The sequence below is a fragment of the Lepus europaeus genome, chromosome 11 (genome assembly GCF_033115175.1).
Source record: "Lepus europaeus isolate LE1 chromosome 11, mLepTim1.pri, whole genome shotgun sequence".
NCBI lineage: Eukaryota > Metazoa > Chordata > Mammalia > Lagomorpha > Leporidae > Lepus > Lepus europaeus.
In genome coordinates, this window is record NC_084837.1 from 63,156,949 (window position 1) to 63,173,123 (window position 16,175).

Here is a 16,175-nt window from a genome sequence, read left to right on the forward strand (position 1 = left end):
AGACAGGGTGAGAGCCAAGGCTTGGGAGGCCACGTGGCCAGTACGTTTGGAACAGCATGAGCCCTGTTCAAAGGTGACACAAGGACGCAGTGGACTCATGCTTTTTCCAACTGCTCACATGACTACGTTTTCAGAGCCTGGATGTCACTGGAATCCCTAGGAACGTATTTACAGTTTCCTTTCATGATTCTTAAAAGTATAGTTAACTTTGAAAACACCGTCCGGACCCAGATGAACACTATGTAACTGCCTGCTGGTGGACTGGGTCAAGCTGCTCACACTCAGGTCCTGAGTCATCAAGAACCCACACGCAGAGGCCATGGCCACCGCATGCTGTTACTGGGTCCAGCCTCCTCTGTGACTGCCAGAGGCAAATTCCTAAGCCTAATTAAGACTGCTGCTGACACAGTCCACGCCGTGCCCCACTAACCCTGTCCTCTCTGGCCACAGAACGATGCCATCCTGGTCTCTTGCCACATCTTTCAACAGTCCCACAACAAATATGTTCCTAAGGAGAGGTGACTGTAAAGACCACAGATACTCCAATTTACATAAAATTATCTCACTCCATTTTATTTAAGATTTTTTTTATCCAGTTAGTAAAAGAAAGATGTGTCTCTCTTTATACATATGTACAAGTTCAGTTATAAAAATAGACAGCACATTCAAAGAGAAAAAAGTCTTGGCATTTTTCTGATTCCCTCTAAATAGCATCTGTACACAGGAGTCTGGGTTTGGGCAGGGGAATCTTAATGATTTAAATTAAATGATTCCCCTAAGACCCCTACTCCAAAAAAAAAAAAAAGTTTTAAAAATCAATCTATCTAAACTCAATTCCGCGATTTTCAGGTGTGCAAATTAGAGGCTGGCCCGCCCAGAAGCACCTGCTCCACCAGGGACATCAGGCGGGGGTGTGGGTGGGGGGTGGGAGGCAGAACAACCTCCCGTGCGAATGCGGCCCCTCTGCCTCTCTTGGAGGGCAGCAAGCTCAAGCTGGTGGGGCCGGGGCTGGGAGGGTCGGCGCCGAGCTTGCCCTCTTCCACTTCCACCCTTTCCGCTCCTCCTGCTGTCCCTTCCTTTCTCAGTGCAATACAGACAGTGCATACAGCCAAGCAGGGGGCTGAGGGCATGGGGGGGGGGGGACTGTGCATTGAGCATGGGCAAAGGAGAGTCCGCGAGACGGGAGGGGAGGCTGTCCTGCTGACTGAGGTGGCTCCTGGTCTCTCTACTGGCTTCTGGGAATCCCTTGGGTGGGAGCTACTGCTACTGTTGCTGGTGGGACCCGAAGGTTCTGTGGTGTGAATTACGCAGGACAGGGGAGGAAATGCAAGGAAAACACCTGCCTGTTACCATGTTTCCTCTGTTCCTGTCATCCTCCGAAGCCACCACCTCCTCTCGCACTTACTGCTTTCTCTCCAACAACAAAACTGTGGCAAATGGGATTTGGAGACCTGTGGAGGTGTCGAGAGACTGCAGACACCCGGTACACAATTCCCCCTTTCCTAGACCTACAACTTTGAGAGGAGTCTCCACCTTGGAAGGCTCTTCACAGCCCTGCGGAGCCTCTGCAGGGAACATGGTCAGAGCCAGGGAGCGGAATGGGGATGGAGACAGTGTGCCTGAGCTAAAGGGGGTCCATGTCAGGCCCTTCCCCCATAAGAGGTTTAAGACTTGGCTTTAGGGGTCATGTGAGATGCCGGGGCGGGGGTGTGGGGCTGATCCCTGTCCCTGGCCTTCTCGCCACAGGCAGCCCCAGAGCCTTCCTTTTGAGACAGGTGACAAAAATGCTCACACCAACCACCTGCCTGCTTTTCCCCTGCTGCAACCGCTCATCTCCACCCTCTGACTCAGGATGTAAGATGCTGCATGGGGCACGTTTGCAGACCAAGGCTCTCGCCCCAGATTTGGCTGAAGGAAGCTGGAAGACCGAGGTGGTTACCGTCCTCCAGAAGGGTTGGTGCCTTTGCCCTGTTTCCGGACCAGGGAGTCTGAGGCTAGGCTGCTGGTCACGTGGAGGCTCTTGGGAGTCCCAGGTACATTGTTCCCTTTGCTCAAAGGGGAACTCAAAGGAGAAGAGGCGCTTGAAGGTCCAAAGTCGGCAAGACCAGCAGGCCGGACCAGGGACGTCTGCAGAGGACTGCTAGCGGAGATTCCTGTGGGGATGGAGAAGGAGACGGGAGGGTAAGCACCAGCCCCGTGGGGACTGCCATGGAGCCTGAGGTCACCAGAGCTGAGTCTGAAAGAAAGGCGGTGGGCAATCCCTCCCAGTCACCCCTGGCTAAGCTCTTCCAGTCCTCTTCCAGTCAACAGTCTTTTTATTGAGGAAAAAGAGAAAATGACATCTACCCATCTCCATATGATCTCACCACAGAGAATGAAATGTCACTGTGAGGCTCTGGACAGAACACACGACACACAGCCTGAGACGCGGCTTACTAGGCACTTCTGGCTCTTTCTTGGGAGACCCCTTGTGACTATCTGCTCCCTTCTGGATCCACAGGCATCCTCTGCTCCCCTGAGCAGGCTGCCACTCTCTAACCTGCCTGTCCACACATGCTCCTCCTTGCACCGGCCACAGCCATCACTGCTCTCAAAGCCCTGCCGCTCCCAGGAGCTCAAAGCCCCACGCTTTGGGCGTGGCTCTCTGGGCAACGGTGACTTTTCTCTAGTGTGAGACAAATCTACTTACACCTGCTGACATGTTGTCTAGTATGAGTCCCCACTGTTTCTTCTGTTCTGGTTTTCTTACCCTAAAAAATTCCAAGGGCTTGAGGGGCACATAGGAGTCTTTCCTCATCTACAGTGCAAGAGCAGGAAATCTCGAGCCAGTCCTTTCTCTTGTTTTCTATTCCCAGTTACCAAGCACTGCTGATGTTTCTTGTGTCACACTACGCGTCTGCTCCCTCACCCCTCTAGACCCGTTCTTGCGCAGGTGTCCAGGAGAAATCCTAGGTGTGGTACTCTGCCCCGCCCTGGGTGACTCCTGTTTCCCAAGGATATAATGAGCTGCCCAAGGGTTAAGAAACACTGGGCTAGGCTGTTACACTTTGTATTTCCAGAATAAAGCAGTAAGTGAAAGAGGAAAGTCTTGCAGCAGGAGAAAGGGGAGGTGAAATAACATTTACAGGTCACTTCCTACAGCCCAAGCACTTTATTCCAGAACGCTTAGACTCGCTGCAACAATCCTGTGAGCTCATCCTAAGTCCAAGAGTAAATAGGGAGAGCGGCCTATAAACGGGTCCTCCTTTCTCACCAAGCCCAGCTGCCCTGCATTCCAAGGCCACAGTGGCCATGTCCCTTCTCAAACTGTCGTAGCTCCTTGTGGCCTAGCACGTCTTGCCATGTCTTCCCAACCCTGACTCCCATTGTTCTCCTCTTCTGCATAACCTGGCTGAACAATTCAGTGATCCCCCATACTGCCAGCTTTCTGTCGTCTGTACAAATCTTTCCTTGTCTTCCTTTCAGAATTACAGCTGGGCATCCTTATCGGGAGGCCCACGCTTCCTCCTCCTGACCCGCAACCACAATTAAGCCTCTGCTCTTCCCACTTCTCTGTATCATGCAGTCTAGTAAACATATCCCATGTACAGCTTCCCTTTCTCACTTCTATTATACACTTAAGTGCAGGGTCCACATGCTTTGCGCAGGGTCCAGAGGTGCTTAATATCTGAATGAATGCTAACTATGCCAGCCAGGATTACTAAAATATAGGTTCTAGAAAACAATCTAGGAAGAAAAACATCAGTTCTCAAAGCAGCAACAATTCTAAATGTTTAAATCAATACAGTCCACAATTCAGCTAAGTTGTTTTCATGGTGACTTTCTATTCAAGAATAGCACCAAGCCAGCAGGACAAGGGGAATGTCAAGGTTGCTCAGCACACAGAAGCAGAATTCCATCCTGGACTCTGGGAGGAAGGGTGCTGGCTTGGGGAACCCACATATGCTACTTGGCAGAATGCGCGACAGCCTTTCCAGACTGCTCTTGATCACCACAGCCTGCAGCTGCCCATGGCCTCCGCACCTTTAGACACGTTGTACCCGTATGCAGCATAGGCAGCTGCAGATGCTGCCGCAGCCCCTGCTTTAGCTCCTGCCATTGCAGCGGCACTGCCTGCCGTGGACTTCCGGCTTCGGCCTTTCCCTGCTCCTTTGGCTGTGCTTCCTGAACCTTTGGGGCGTCCTCGGCTGCGGGCTGAGTGACCACGTCCTGCAGCTGGCATTTCCTGAATGGAAATTCCTGTGGGAACAAATGGGCCAAAAGGGAAAAAAATGAATCTCTTCAAAATGTTAATATCAACTTTCCCCCTGATAGGGCAAGCCGGCTCTTGAAGTGTTTGCTTCAGGACTCCTGGGAGGTTCAGGTCTACATTTAATGGTCAGTGGCTGAGTTACTACAGATTCTCAACACCCAAAAGCCGACTCTGCAGGGCACTTATCATTCCAAAGGTTCTCACCACTCCTGTATTTCTTCTTCAAACCAGCCCATTACTAAATGAATTCCAGGGACTTACAACCTAGGATTCACTTGCATACTCTCAAGTGCTCCTGCCCTGGAAAGTCAACATTTCCTCCCAAGTTTTTTTTTTTTTTTTTTTTAAGATTTATTTATTCATTTGAAAGGCAGAGATACAAAGAGGCAGAGGCAGAGAGAGAAAAAGAGATTTTATCTGCTGGATCACTCCCCAAATGGCTGCAATGATGGCTGCAATGGCCAGAGTTGGGTCGATTCAAAGCCAGGAGCTTCTTCTGGGTCTCCTATGTAGGTGCAGGGGCCCAAGGACTTGGGCCATCTTCCGCTGCTTTCCCAAATGCATTAGCAGGGAGCTGGATCAGAAGTGGAGCAGCCGGGACTTGAACTGGTGCCTATATGGGTTGCCAGCACTGCAGGGGGTGGCTTTACCCACTATGCCACAGCACTGGCCCCTCTGTTTTGTTTGTTTGTTTGTTTGTTTTAAAATAATCTTTATTTATTTTCATCTACTTGAAGGGCAGAGCGAGAGAGAGAGATGACTGGTTCACTCCCCCAAAAACCAGGACTGGGTTAAGCTGAAGCCAGGAAACACTCGAGTGGCTTCCCAGGATACACTAGCAGGAAGCTGGATCAGAAACAGAGGTGCTGGGGACTTGATCCAGCACCCCAATGTGGGATGTAGGCATCTCAAGTGGCAGCTCAACCCAAACCATGACAATGCTCACCTCCTCTCCCAAGTTTTAAATTCAGAGTTTCAGGGGGTACTATGGTGATACATTAATCTACCAATCAGGATCCCATGTCAGAACGCTGGCTTCTGATCCAGCTCCGGGCTAACTTGTCTTGAAATCAATAGATGATCACTCAGGTACTGGAGTCCCTGCCACTCACACTGGAAACCCAGATGGAGTTCCTCACTCCTGCCTACTGAAGCCATCTTGGAGAATAAACCAGAGGACAGAGATGTTCTCCCCCCTCTCTCTTCTTCTCTTCCCTGTCACTCTGCCTTTCAAATAAGTAAATCTTAAAAAAACAAAAACAGTAACCTAGAGGTTCCCCTAAGAAACAGTAGGAATACTAGGCCTATACAACAAAGTGAAGGAAGGCCCAGAAAAACTAATTTTAACTAAAAGATAACAGCTAAGAGTGAAATAAGAAAGATGACTAGGCAACACATACATTTTAAATCTCTAGGAAGTTCCTATTTTGCTTTCTTTTACATTCTTTCACTTGAGAAAGCTACTGAAAGAATAAGCCTATAAGATCTACTTTTCGGTCTACTGCATTCTTCTCTAAAGAAAATGCCATTATCCTAGAAGCACTCAGGCCCTCGTCCACCACACTAAACCAACCAATGTGCTCCTGAGGCAGGGGGGCAGCCATGCATGACAGCAGTATCACTCACCGTTCACGGTGTCTGAGACAGAGCCTGTGATGGAAGCAGGCGAGTTGGTGGCTCGAGACTGAGGGGCTGAAGAGGCTGGGTCATCCACGATGACCAGCATGTCACTGCTGCTCTCATCAGGGGGAATGGAGCCAGTGTGCAGCTCACTGCTGATGGAAATCTACAAGAGGAAGGGTCAGGACCATGACAACCAAAGTGTGCACAGCCTGCAGTCCCCCATCAGGGGAGACCCTGCTGCACAGAACGCACCCCACTTTCCCTCTCCCGCCCGGCCTCACTGCTGAAACTTAGCAGCTGCTCTGGCTTCTGAGAAGCCAGCAGCCAGCCTGCTCTCATTTGCTTTTCTCCTGAAGGGTCCCTTGTTAAGCCCCGTTCTACAAGGCAAGGCTGCCCACGTTTGAATCCCTCCCACAAGGTCAGCCAGAGTGGCCACTGCCATGACGAAGGCCTTTCCCACTCCCCCAGCATTTTGTGATGTTTTTACTGGGGTGAGGACACAGGGAGGGAAAGGGTACCCCTGCAGATGCAGGGAATGTCCGTGCTAGCACGACGAAGGCCTTTTAAAGGAGCCTGACCTCACTGAATGGGCTGGGCATAGCGGAGTCCACGCTGATGAAGGAGTCGTCCCCGTCGGCCGAGAGGTTGGAGTTGTCAGCGGAGGGAACAAACGGGATCACGAGGTTCATGCCTTCTTTTCTCCTTTTCCCATCCAACTCATCTTCCTTTTTCTTCTGGGAACACACAGATCAGGAAATATGGAAGAAGCATGAGAATACATCCCAAGAGAAAAGTTTGAGTTAGGGAAGAAAATGATAGAACTTTTATTGTTGACTTTATAAACTTCTCAATGAGCACATTTATAAGAAAAACTCCCAAGGAAGGGGAGGAATCAGTTAGTAAGAGTTCAGGTGTACTTCGCTACAACAGAATATAACTGAACCGGAGCCACCCCAAGCCAGATCCTCATGGGACACCCAGGCAGCAGCATGTGTCCTTGCCTAATGATCGCAGTCCCACAAAACAGAGGCCAGGGCTTGCTTATTTGGAAAGTCAGTTACAGAAGAGACAAGGGGGACAGAGATGGATCTTCCATACACTGGTTTACTCCCCAGGTGGCCACAATGGCCAGCACTGGGCCAGGCTAAAGCCAGGAGCTTCATCTGGGTCTTCCATGTGGGTGGCAGAGGCCCAAACACTTGAGCCATCTTCTATTGCCTTCCCAGGCCATTAGCAGGGAGCTGGATAGGAAATGGAGCAGTCAGGACATGAACAGGCACTCATATGGGACGCCAGCATCGCAGGCAGTGGCTAATTTACCTGTTTTGCCACAATACCTGCCCTGAACCAGTGCTTTCATTGAGTTTTCTATACATCTCTTTTTAATTAGAAAACTGTTCTAAACTGTTTGTTTATTGTCATTCACTTGAAAGACCCAACTAGAGAGAAAGAGAAAGGTCTTCCGTTGGCTAGTTTACCCCCAAATGCCTGCAACAGCCAGGGCTGGGCTAGGTTGAAGCTAGAAGCCTGAAATTCCATCCGGGTCTCCCATATGGGTGGAAGAGACCCAAGTACTTGACCCATCATCTGCTGCCTCCCAGGATGCTCATCAGCAGGAAGCTGCATTGGAAGCAGAGGACCTGAGACTCAAACTATGCACTCCGATATGGGATGCAGGCGTTCCAAGTGACTTAAATGCCATGCCAAACACTTGCCACTACATAGAATTTTTTAGACCATTTGTAGTCTGTCTGTGATTACTCCATATGTTTTAAATATATACAAAGAGAATGAAGGGTCTTGTGCTCCAGAAATAATGAGTTGCTTTTTTCATTTCTGCAATTTACACAGAAACTCTTACACAGAAACTGCTAGACCAAGCAGTCGCAGACATAAGTTCAGCAGGGCTGTGTTGCAGACTGGGGACCTGGAATCACGGAATGTGCTTGGATATACCTCGAATCTTATACCCCTATGGTACTACTGCACCTGTATCTACACCTAGCAGAGGCTAACAGGTTACACTATCACTGGGCACTTATTATTCTACACTTAGTATGGGGACGTTACCTGAGGCAAACTGTTGAACTCTACAATGCACTATGTCAGAAAACCACCTTTCCATCCTTGATACTGTTTCTGAATGCTAAGGTTACTTGTGCATACTTATTATTTTTGAGAGAGAGAGAGGTGTGGGGCCAAATTTGTGCTGTAGCCGGTAAAGCCACAGCCTGCAATGACACATCCCATACAGGTGCCAGTTTGAGTCCCAGCTGCTCCATTTCCAATCCAGCTCCCTGCTGATGGCCTGGGAAAACAGCAGAAGATGGCCCAAGTGCTTGTGCCCCTACACACTTGTGGGAGACTAGGAAGAGGCTCCTGGCTTCCATCTAGCCCAGTCCTTGCCGTTGAGGCCATTTGTGGAGTGAACTAGTGAATGGAAGAGACCTGTTTCAAATAAAAATAAAAATAATAATAATAAATCTTAAAAAGAAAAAAGAGGTGGGGCTGGCATCTGTGACCCCAGCATCCCACATGGGCACTGGCTCTACTTTGATAAAGTCCCCTTCAAATGGCCTGGGATAAGCAGTGGAAGATGGCCTAACTGTGTGGGTTCCTGCCACTCACGTGGGAGCCCCAGATGAAGCTCCTAGCTCCTAGCTTTGGCCTGGCCCACTGCTGGCTGTTGTGAACTGGTGAAGATCTCTTTCTTTTTCTATAACTCTTTTAAGATAAATAAATAAATCTTAAAAAAAAGAGAGAGAGAGAGAGTTTTGGAGGGGAGAATGAAAGTGGGGAAGGGGTGAGTGTTATCACCCCAACCCACCCCTGAACTCTCATCCACTATTCACTCCCCAAATGTCAGCTGCAGCCAGGGCTGAGCCAAAGCTATTGCAAGGAAGTCAATCCAGGTCTCCCACATGAGAGGCAGGAACCCAATTATCTGAATCATCACCACTGCCTTCTTCTTCTTCTTTTTTTTTTTTAAAGATTTTATTTATTTGAGAGGTAGAGTTACAGACAGTGAGAAGTAGTGACAGAGAGAGAAGAGGTCTTCCATCTGCTGGTTCACTCCCTAGATGGTCGCAATGGCTGCAGCTACGCTGATCTGAAGCCAGGAGCTTCCTCCAAATCTCCCAAATGGGGACAGGGGCCCAAAGACCTGGGCCATCTTCCACCGCTTTCCCAGGCCACAGCAGAGAGCTGAATTGGAAGAGGGGCAGCCAGGACTAGAACCGGCGCCCACATGGGATGCCGGTGCTGCAGGCAGAGGATTGACCTACTGCGCCACAGCGCCAGCCCCCACCATTGCCTTGTAAGGTTTGCAATAGTAGGAAGATGAAGCTGGTAACAAACACAGGCACTCCCATATGTATTGTGGGTGCCCTAATCAATGGTTTAACTGCTGGGCTGAACACTCAACCCTCCATCTTTATTTTATTTACTTAATATTTAAAAGATTTAGTTATTTATTTGAAAGAGTTATAGGGAAAGAGAAACAGAAAATCAAGATCAAGAGATCATCTAACTCAGTCCCCAGATGGCCACAAAGGAACAGGCTAAAGCCAGGAGCTTCACCTATACCTCCCATGTGGTGGCAAGAGCCCAGGTACTTGGGCCATCCTCTGCTGTTTTTCCTAGGTCATCAATAGGGAGCTGTATGGGAAGTGGAGCAGCCAGGACTTGAACCAGCGCCCATATGGGATGCCAGCACTGCAGACAGAGGCTTTACTGGCTCTGCCTGCAATGCTGGCCCCCACCTTTATTTTAAATACTAAGTAACAGGATTGATATTGGGGGATGGAGTCATAAGAGCCTAGGGGAACAAGCAGAGATTCAGCTTAGGGAAAGATCCATCATTCCCAAGGTTTTCTTTTCTTCTAAAAAGATTATTTGAAAGACAGTTACAGAGAGAGGAAGAGACACAGAGAGAAAGAGGTCTTCCACCCACTGCATCACTCCCCAAATGACCGCAATGGCCAGGCTGAGCTGATTCAAAGCCAGGAGCCAAGAGCTTCCTCTGAGCCTCCCATATGGGTGGCAGTGGCCCAAGCACTTGGGCCTTCTTCCACTGCTTTCCCAGGAGTTTTAGCAGGGAGCTGGATCGGAAATGGAATAGCCGGGACTTGAACTGGCACCCCAATGGGATGCTGGTGCTGCAGGCTTTAACCCAGTGTGTCACACAGCACGGGCTCCAGCCAAGGTTTTTAAAAGTTTTGTAAATGAAAAAAGTATGAGGGGCATCCTTCAGAGTACAACAGTACTGCTTAGAGTTCTGTACTAGGAAGAGCTAGTATACCTCCTGAAAGATGACTGAGACCGGTTCCTAGGCTGCTAACCCTCAAAGCCATGTTGACAAAGAAACATGAGGCCCAGGACATGCTTGGACAAGAGGAAGACAACCTCCACCGCAAGCAGAACCAGTATCAATATAGATAACATGTGGCAAACCAAACCGGCCAAGGAAATAAGGCAAGGACAGGGATGAGATCTGAGGGATACTGAATGCCAATGCCAATGCTACGGAGATGCCCAAAGCTCAGGTGGGTATGTTGTTCAAGACCATGAGCCCAGCCCAAAGACAAGCCAAAAACACCAGGAAAAATTAGGAAGCACTTTCTGGAAGGTAGTAAAATGGTACAACCACAGCTCTTGGGTACAGTATCTTTGGAATCTAGTCAGAACTAATGGACTGATTCCCAAAATGACTAAGTCCTGCTGGTTTCTCCCCCAATTAGCATGCCAATAAACACCAGGGATAAAAATTGCTGATCTAATACTTTAGAAACTACATCCTATTTAGAGGTTAGTCTGGTAGGTGCCAGCAGAAAACGTCAGAAAGGAAACAAGAACGTTCAAATCTTCACTATGAGCTGAAGAGAAAAAGATGAACAGCCTGGCCACAGATTTCTATTTCCAGTGGTGGATGACACTGAATGGTACACTAGCAGAATAATGATAAAAGGATTGGACCTTATGATCTCTTAGGCCCATTCTAAGGTTCTAAGGAATCTAATATCTGATGGATGTAGCATTCCACTCACATTTAGATGGTTTTAGTAACTGAACTGTGACCTCCACAACAAGGTCAATCAGCATGGGACAGCTGCTCATCGTTACACACAGGTGCGCTGAATGCCAATCACCAGGCAACATGATACGCCATTGGGCCCCACAGCCTTCCTGTAAGCACCTGTACCTCACCAGCCCCTCTCTGCCACCCCAGGCTGGAGATACCTTCTCTGCGTACTTTTCCCGCTTGCGCTTGCGCTCTTTCACTCGGTTGGTTTCCTCCTGCTGCCGTTTCTCTTCCTGCCGCAGTCTCACTACCAAAAAAATAGAACAACAACCTGATGAAGAACCTATAGCAGTCTTAATCCTCATCCTCTGCAATCCAGGTGGCCTATCCGCTGATGTTTGTGCTCAAGATACAACTTCTGTTTGTTTAAGGCAGGTGACTGGCATGTTTCTGACTAGGACAAGAAGAGACTTGTCGGATTCTTAATTGCTTTTGGGTTGAAGTCATGATTTCATTTAATTATTATGGGCCTTTTCTTGCCTTATCTCCTCCCTTTTCCTGTCTCTGCATTGCACACATCAAGCATGGTGGCAGAGTTCTGGGAGGTTTTAAGAAGGTGCTGGCAAATAGGAGTTTGTTGTCTGGTATGATGCCGTGTGTGTCCTCAGAGCCTCACGGGATAAGCCTGAAACCCAATGTTCTCTAAAGCTAGAAATACAAGGGGAAAGGGTTTGTAGCACAGTGCTTCTCCAACTTCTTAAAAACATTCCCAGGGGCAGGAGGTGTGTCTAGCCTTCCTTGTATAAACAGTGATGCTTTTATTTGAAGTCTTATTTACTTTAAAAATATACACAGAGATAGGTATTTGATGTAGCAGTTAAGATACCACTTGGGATACTCAGATCCCGTACAGGATTTGAGTTCCAGCTCTGCTGTCATTTCAGCTTCCTGTAATGAGCACCCCGAGTACCTGGTGACAGCTCAATACCTGGATCCCTGCTACACAAGCTGGAGACTCAGGGTTAGGTCCCAGCTCCTGGCATCAGCCTGGCCCAGATACAGTTATCCGTGGGCATTTGCAAGAATGAACTAGTGGATGAAAGATCTCTCTTTTTCAATTAAGTAAAAATTTAAAAGTTTTTTGATTATAAATCTCATTTTCTACTCCACAGCACATCTTTGGATTTTCATACAAAATATTAATGTAACAGTATTTTTCTCCCCAAATATGTTTCCCCCTTTCCTCTTCCATTCTCAGATGTGGGGTGAGCATGGGGAGAGGGGTGAGCATGAGGAAGTTGAGAGTACGTACGCTTCTTCTCCAGCTCTTCATCATCTAGAAGAAGACTAACCACCTCTTTGGGTTTCAGGGTATCTGGTTTGAAGTTCCCACCTGAAATCACCATCCGCTGAATCTACACCAAAGCAGATCAGAATGTCACCTGCAGCCATTCATTCCCTTATGGCAAATATCCAGAAAGAAACATCCTCTTCAACTCACTCCCGGGGCGAGGCCTCTGGTTTCCCTATTTCCTTGTCATTTATCTTACTGATCCATCCAAATTATCTGTCCAGCAGAAAGGACAATATGAACTTATTTGCCTGGACTGTTAACTGGTAGACAGAAAATCCAACAATGCCATATAAGGCTGGAAAAAACAGCAAAATAGCCATTTCTTTGGAAGCTATAGCAAACGACATACAACTCCAAAGCAGATCAGCTGAGGGCACTAGGACACGAGCTCAGAGTCACTCCTTCTTCCTCTGCCTGTGAGACATCAAACCTAAGGGCCATACCAGTATCAGTCTCCACATGAAGAATAGCCAAACAGGCTCTGGACATCATTCTGTTGGGAATGGAGTGAAGAGCGGCCGGGCAGCTCAGACTGCTATTGTACAGGCCCTGACTTTATTTTCTAAGCAGAGGGAATTCTCATTTCTTCACTGCCAATGAAAGGCAGGAGACTCCTACACAGCCTTAGTCTAGGCGTGTGGCTGGACGTCCAAATCTCTCCTCCATCCTAGTTAGTCTCTTCTGCTGTGCTTACCTCACTCTTCTCCTTGGCTCTCTGCAGAATGCGTTCTTCAATGGTGCCTTTACAGATGAGCCTGTACACAGTCACCTGCTTTGTCTGCCCCAAGCGGTGGGCCCTGTCCATGGCCTGCTGGTCCACAGTGGGGTTCCAGTCGCTGTCATAGAAAATCACCTACACAGACAGGATGAGAATACAAAAGACTGAAGTATGATCAGGGTAGGATCAGAAACTCAGCAATCTGACCCCGTATCTGTTTGCCATGGTTTGTGTCTGCACAAATTCCTTCCCTCAGTCTGAAGACAAGAAGATGTAACTACCCAGAACACTAAGCCTTCAGGCAAGAGACATGCTCCTGGGCTGCTCCTATAGTTTTCAATTTTAAAAAGGGGGCAGTAATAATAAACATTTAGTGCTTAGCATATTAATATCAATAGTTACACTTGACATAGTCATTGTTCTAGAGTTCATTAACTCATTTAAATTCCACAATCACCAAGACTTAGGTACTATTTTTTTTTTAAAGATTTATTTTATTTACTTGAAAGGCAGAGTTACACAGAGAGGTAGAGGTAGAGGTAGAGGTAGAGAGAGGTAGAGAGAGAGAGAGAGAGAGAGAGATGTCTCCCATCTGCTGGTTCACTCTCCAAATAGCCACAATGACTAGGGCTGGGCCAGGCCAAAGACAGGAGCCAGGAGCTGCTCCTGGGTCTCCCACATAGTGCAGGGGCCCAAGGAGTTGGGTCATCCTCTGCTGCTTTCCTAGGCGCAACAGCAGGCAGCTGAATCAGAAGTGGAGCAGTCAGGACACGAACCATCACCCATAAGAGATGCTGGTGCTAAAGGCTGGACCTTTAACCCGCTGCTGCCCTGACTTAGGTACTATTAACATTCACATTTGATAGATGAGGAGACTGAGACACAGCCTAATGGGGGAGGAGGGTGGTGGGATGGGAAGGCCTTCTCTTTAATGCTTAGAAAAAGACAAGCAAGCTTTCCTGACATTCTTAGGCTTCTATCCTGTCCCATGAATTCCAAAGACAGAATGTTTAAAGGATTCCCTGGAAGTTACTCCTATCTGGCTAAATAAGCAAACAAAATGTACCAATACTAAGTGAGCCTCAGTCCTAAGACCCGTTATTCAACACAGCAATAGCATCTTCTGAAATAATTCCAATCCAAAATGGCTCCCATAGCTCATGCAGCCTCCTCTATCTCCAATTAAAACCACCATATCCAGCCAGTGCTTCTTCAGGAAAGTGTCTGCCCCTTCCACAGTCACCATCCTGGACCTGATCCTCACCACCTATGTCTGGTTCACGAGTGCTGCCAGCTCAGAGAACTTCCCAGATCTCAGTCTCGTCTACAGTGTACCTTGGGCACCTCTGCAAACCTCTCATGTGCTTGTTGTCTATGCTGTGAACACACCAGGTCCAAACTCCCTTAAATAATCTGACCCTGCTATATTGATCCAACTTTATTTCCTGTTATTCTGCCATTCTCTCTCCAGAATTCAGATCTTTGCCATTTTCAATGTTCTTACCACTACTAATAAGAGCTCCCCCATCCCCATTAGCTCATTCTTACGGTGCTGTTATGTCTTGCTTTTACATGAGGCATAATCCCTCAGGTTTTGTTTTGAAGATTTATTTTTATTTATTTGAAAGGCAAAGTGACAAGGACAGAGAAAGGGAGGCTGGGAGAGAGATCTTCCAGTCGCTGGCTCACTCCTCAAAGACCAGGATGGGGGCCAGCACTGTGGCGTAGAAGGTTAAGCATCCATCTCCAAAGCCAGCATCCTATATGGATGCTGGTTCAAATCCTGGCTGCTCCACTTCCAATCCAGCTCTCTGCTAATGCACCTGGGAAAGCAGCAAAGATGGCCCAAGTCCTTGGGCTCCTGCACTCATGTGGGAGACCTGGAAGAAGATCCTGGCTTCAGCCTGGCCCAGCCCTGGCCACTGCAGCCATTTGGGAAGTGAACCAGAGGATGGAAGATCACTCTCTCTCTCTCCCTCTCTCTCTGTATCTCTGCCTTTCAAATATATAAATCTTAAAAAACAAAACAAAACAAACAAAAAAACCAGTCACTGTGAAACCTCATTACTGATGCTTAGTATATCCACAGACCTAAGATGTGGAAGCATACAATGCTTGTCAGTTGCTGAAGAAATAGCAATCCTGTTGACAGGATACTTTGGCATTTCAAACAGAACTATGTAAAATATTAGAAGATGCAGTTTAATCTAAAGAACAAAGGAAGAGAAGACATAGTTAACAAAAAGGAGACCACCAGTGGACTGGGGGATAACAGTGCCCAATATACCTAACATGTGTGCACGTTGCATGTGTGCAACCTGGGGGCTGCTATCCTACCAAAAATTAACACCTTGAGTTGTCCAAGCTTGGGACAATGGTTCAACATGGATTCATACTGGTGAGGCCAATGCCATGCATCATTAAATAGGTACTCCCTTACATTTAAATTTTTCCTAGAAGTTTGAGCGGCAGCCAAGTCTGATTCTATTTTTTTTAAAGCTTACAAACAAGAAAATTAATACTTAAGGAGTTAGTTTGAAAGACCCAAATTAATGGTTATTTATTCTTTACATGGATTAAAGAAGGTGGGGAACTGGGGAGAAAAAGAGAATAAAATAGGACTCTGCGTAGGAAACACTTATATGGGGGAAAAATAAGAAATAAATTAGCTAAAAGGTTAAAACAAGACCAAGAGTGACAGAATTAAAATGCTAGAGAGGTGTACATTTTTCTGTAATCTGACAACAAAATGAACTATGATGTGAACCAAGGGGAGTGCTGGGGGAGACAATGCACCATAGTGGGACAAACATGACAGCTACATTTGGAAATCAGCTTACGGAGCTCTGTGAGACATTCCAGAGCAAAAAATAACTCTTAGAGGACTAGAACAACCTCATTAACCAGGAGAGATTAAAGCAAGTCAATCTACAAAGCGTGGCCCAGCAATGACTAAGGAGAAATATATTAATAGTTAGCACCTTCACGAAGTTGTAAACATCAAGTTGAGCAGGCATGGAGGGTGGTGCAAGTTGAGACATAGAGATAGATCTGGCAACACAGGCCAATGAGAGGGAGGAGAGAATACAATGGAAAACAGCAAAATTTCTAGAGGAACAACTGGAAAAAGTTGGACCACTCTTTGGAGGATGGAGCTTTTCTCCTAAGAGGTACGTGGAAGCTCAGTTTCTTAGAGAGGATAAAAGCT

At 47.5% G+C, this 16,175-nt stretch overlaps 1 protein-coding gene across 3 annotated transcripts in view; it reads right to left on the reverse strand.

The window, feature by feature from the left end:
• Nucleotides 1-552: 552 nt before the first annotated feature.
• The window catches only part of INO80 (INO80 complex ATPase subunit), a 145,415-nt gene continuing 129,792 nt past the window's right edge, over nt 553-16,175 (reverse strand). For 2 of the 3 annotated variants that reach the window (XM_062205655.1, XM_062205653.1), the window contains 7 exons: nt 12,944-13,102; nt 12,208-12,310; nt 11,114-11,202; nt 6,454-6,609; nt 5,879-6,038; nt 4,024-4,239; nt 553-2,153 (listed from right to left, as the gene is read on the reverse strand). In XM_062205655.1, the coding sequence (XP_062061639.1) occupies nt 1,936-2,153; nt 4,024-4,239; nt 5,879-6,038; nt 6,454-6,609; nt 11,114-11,202; nt 12,208-12,310; nt 12,944-13,102 (1,101 nt within the window). In that variant the 3' untranslated portion in view covers nt 553-1,935. The remainder of the gene's footprint in view (nt 2,154-4,023; nt 4,240-5,878; nt 6,039-6,453; nt 6,610-11,113; nt 11,203-12,207; nt 12,311-12,943; nt 13,103-16,175) is intronic. The other variant, XM_062205654.1, reaches the window with a different exon arrangement.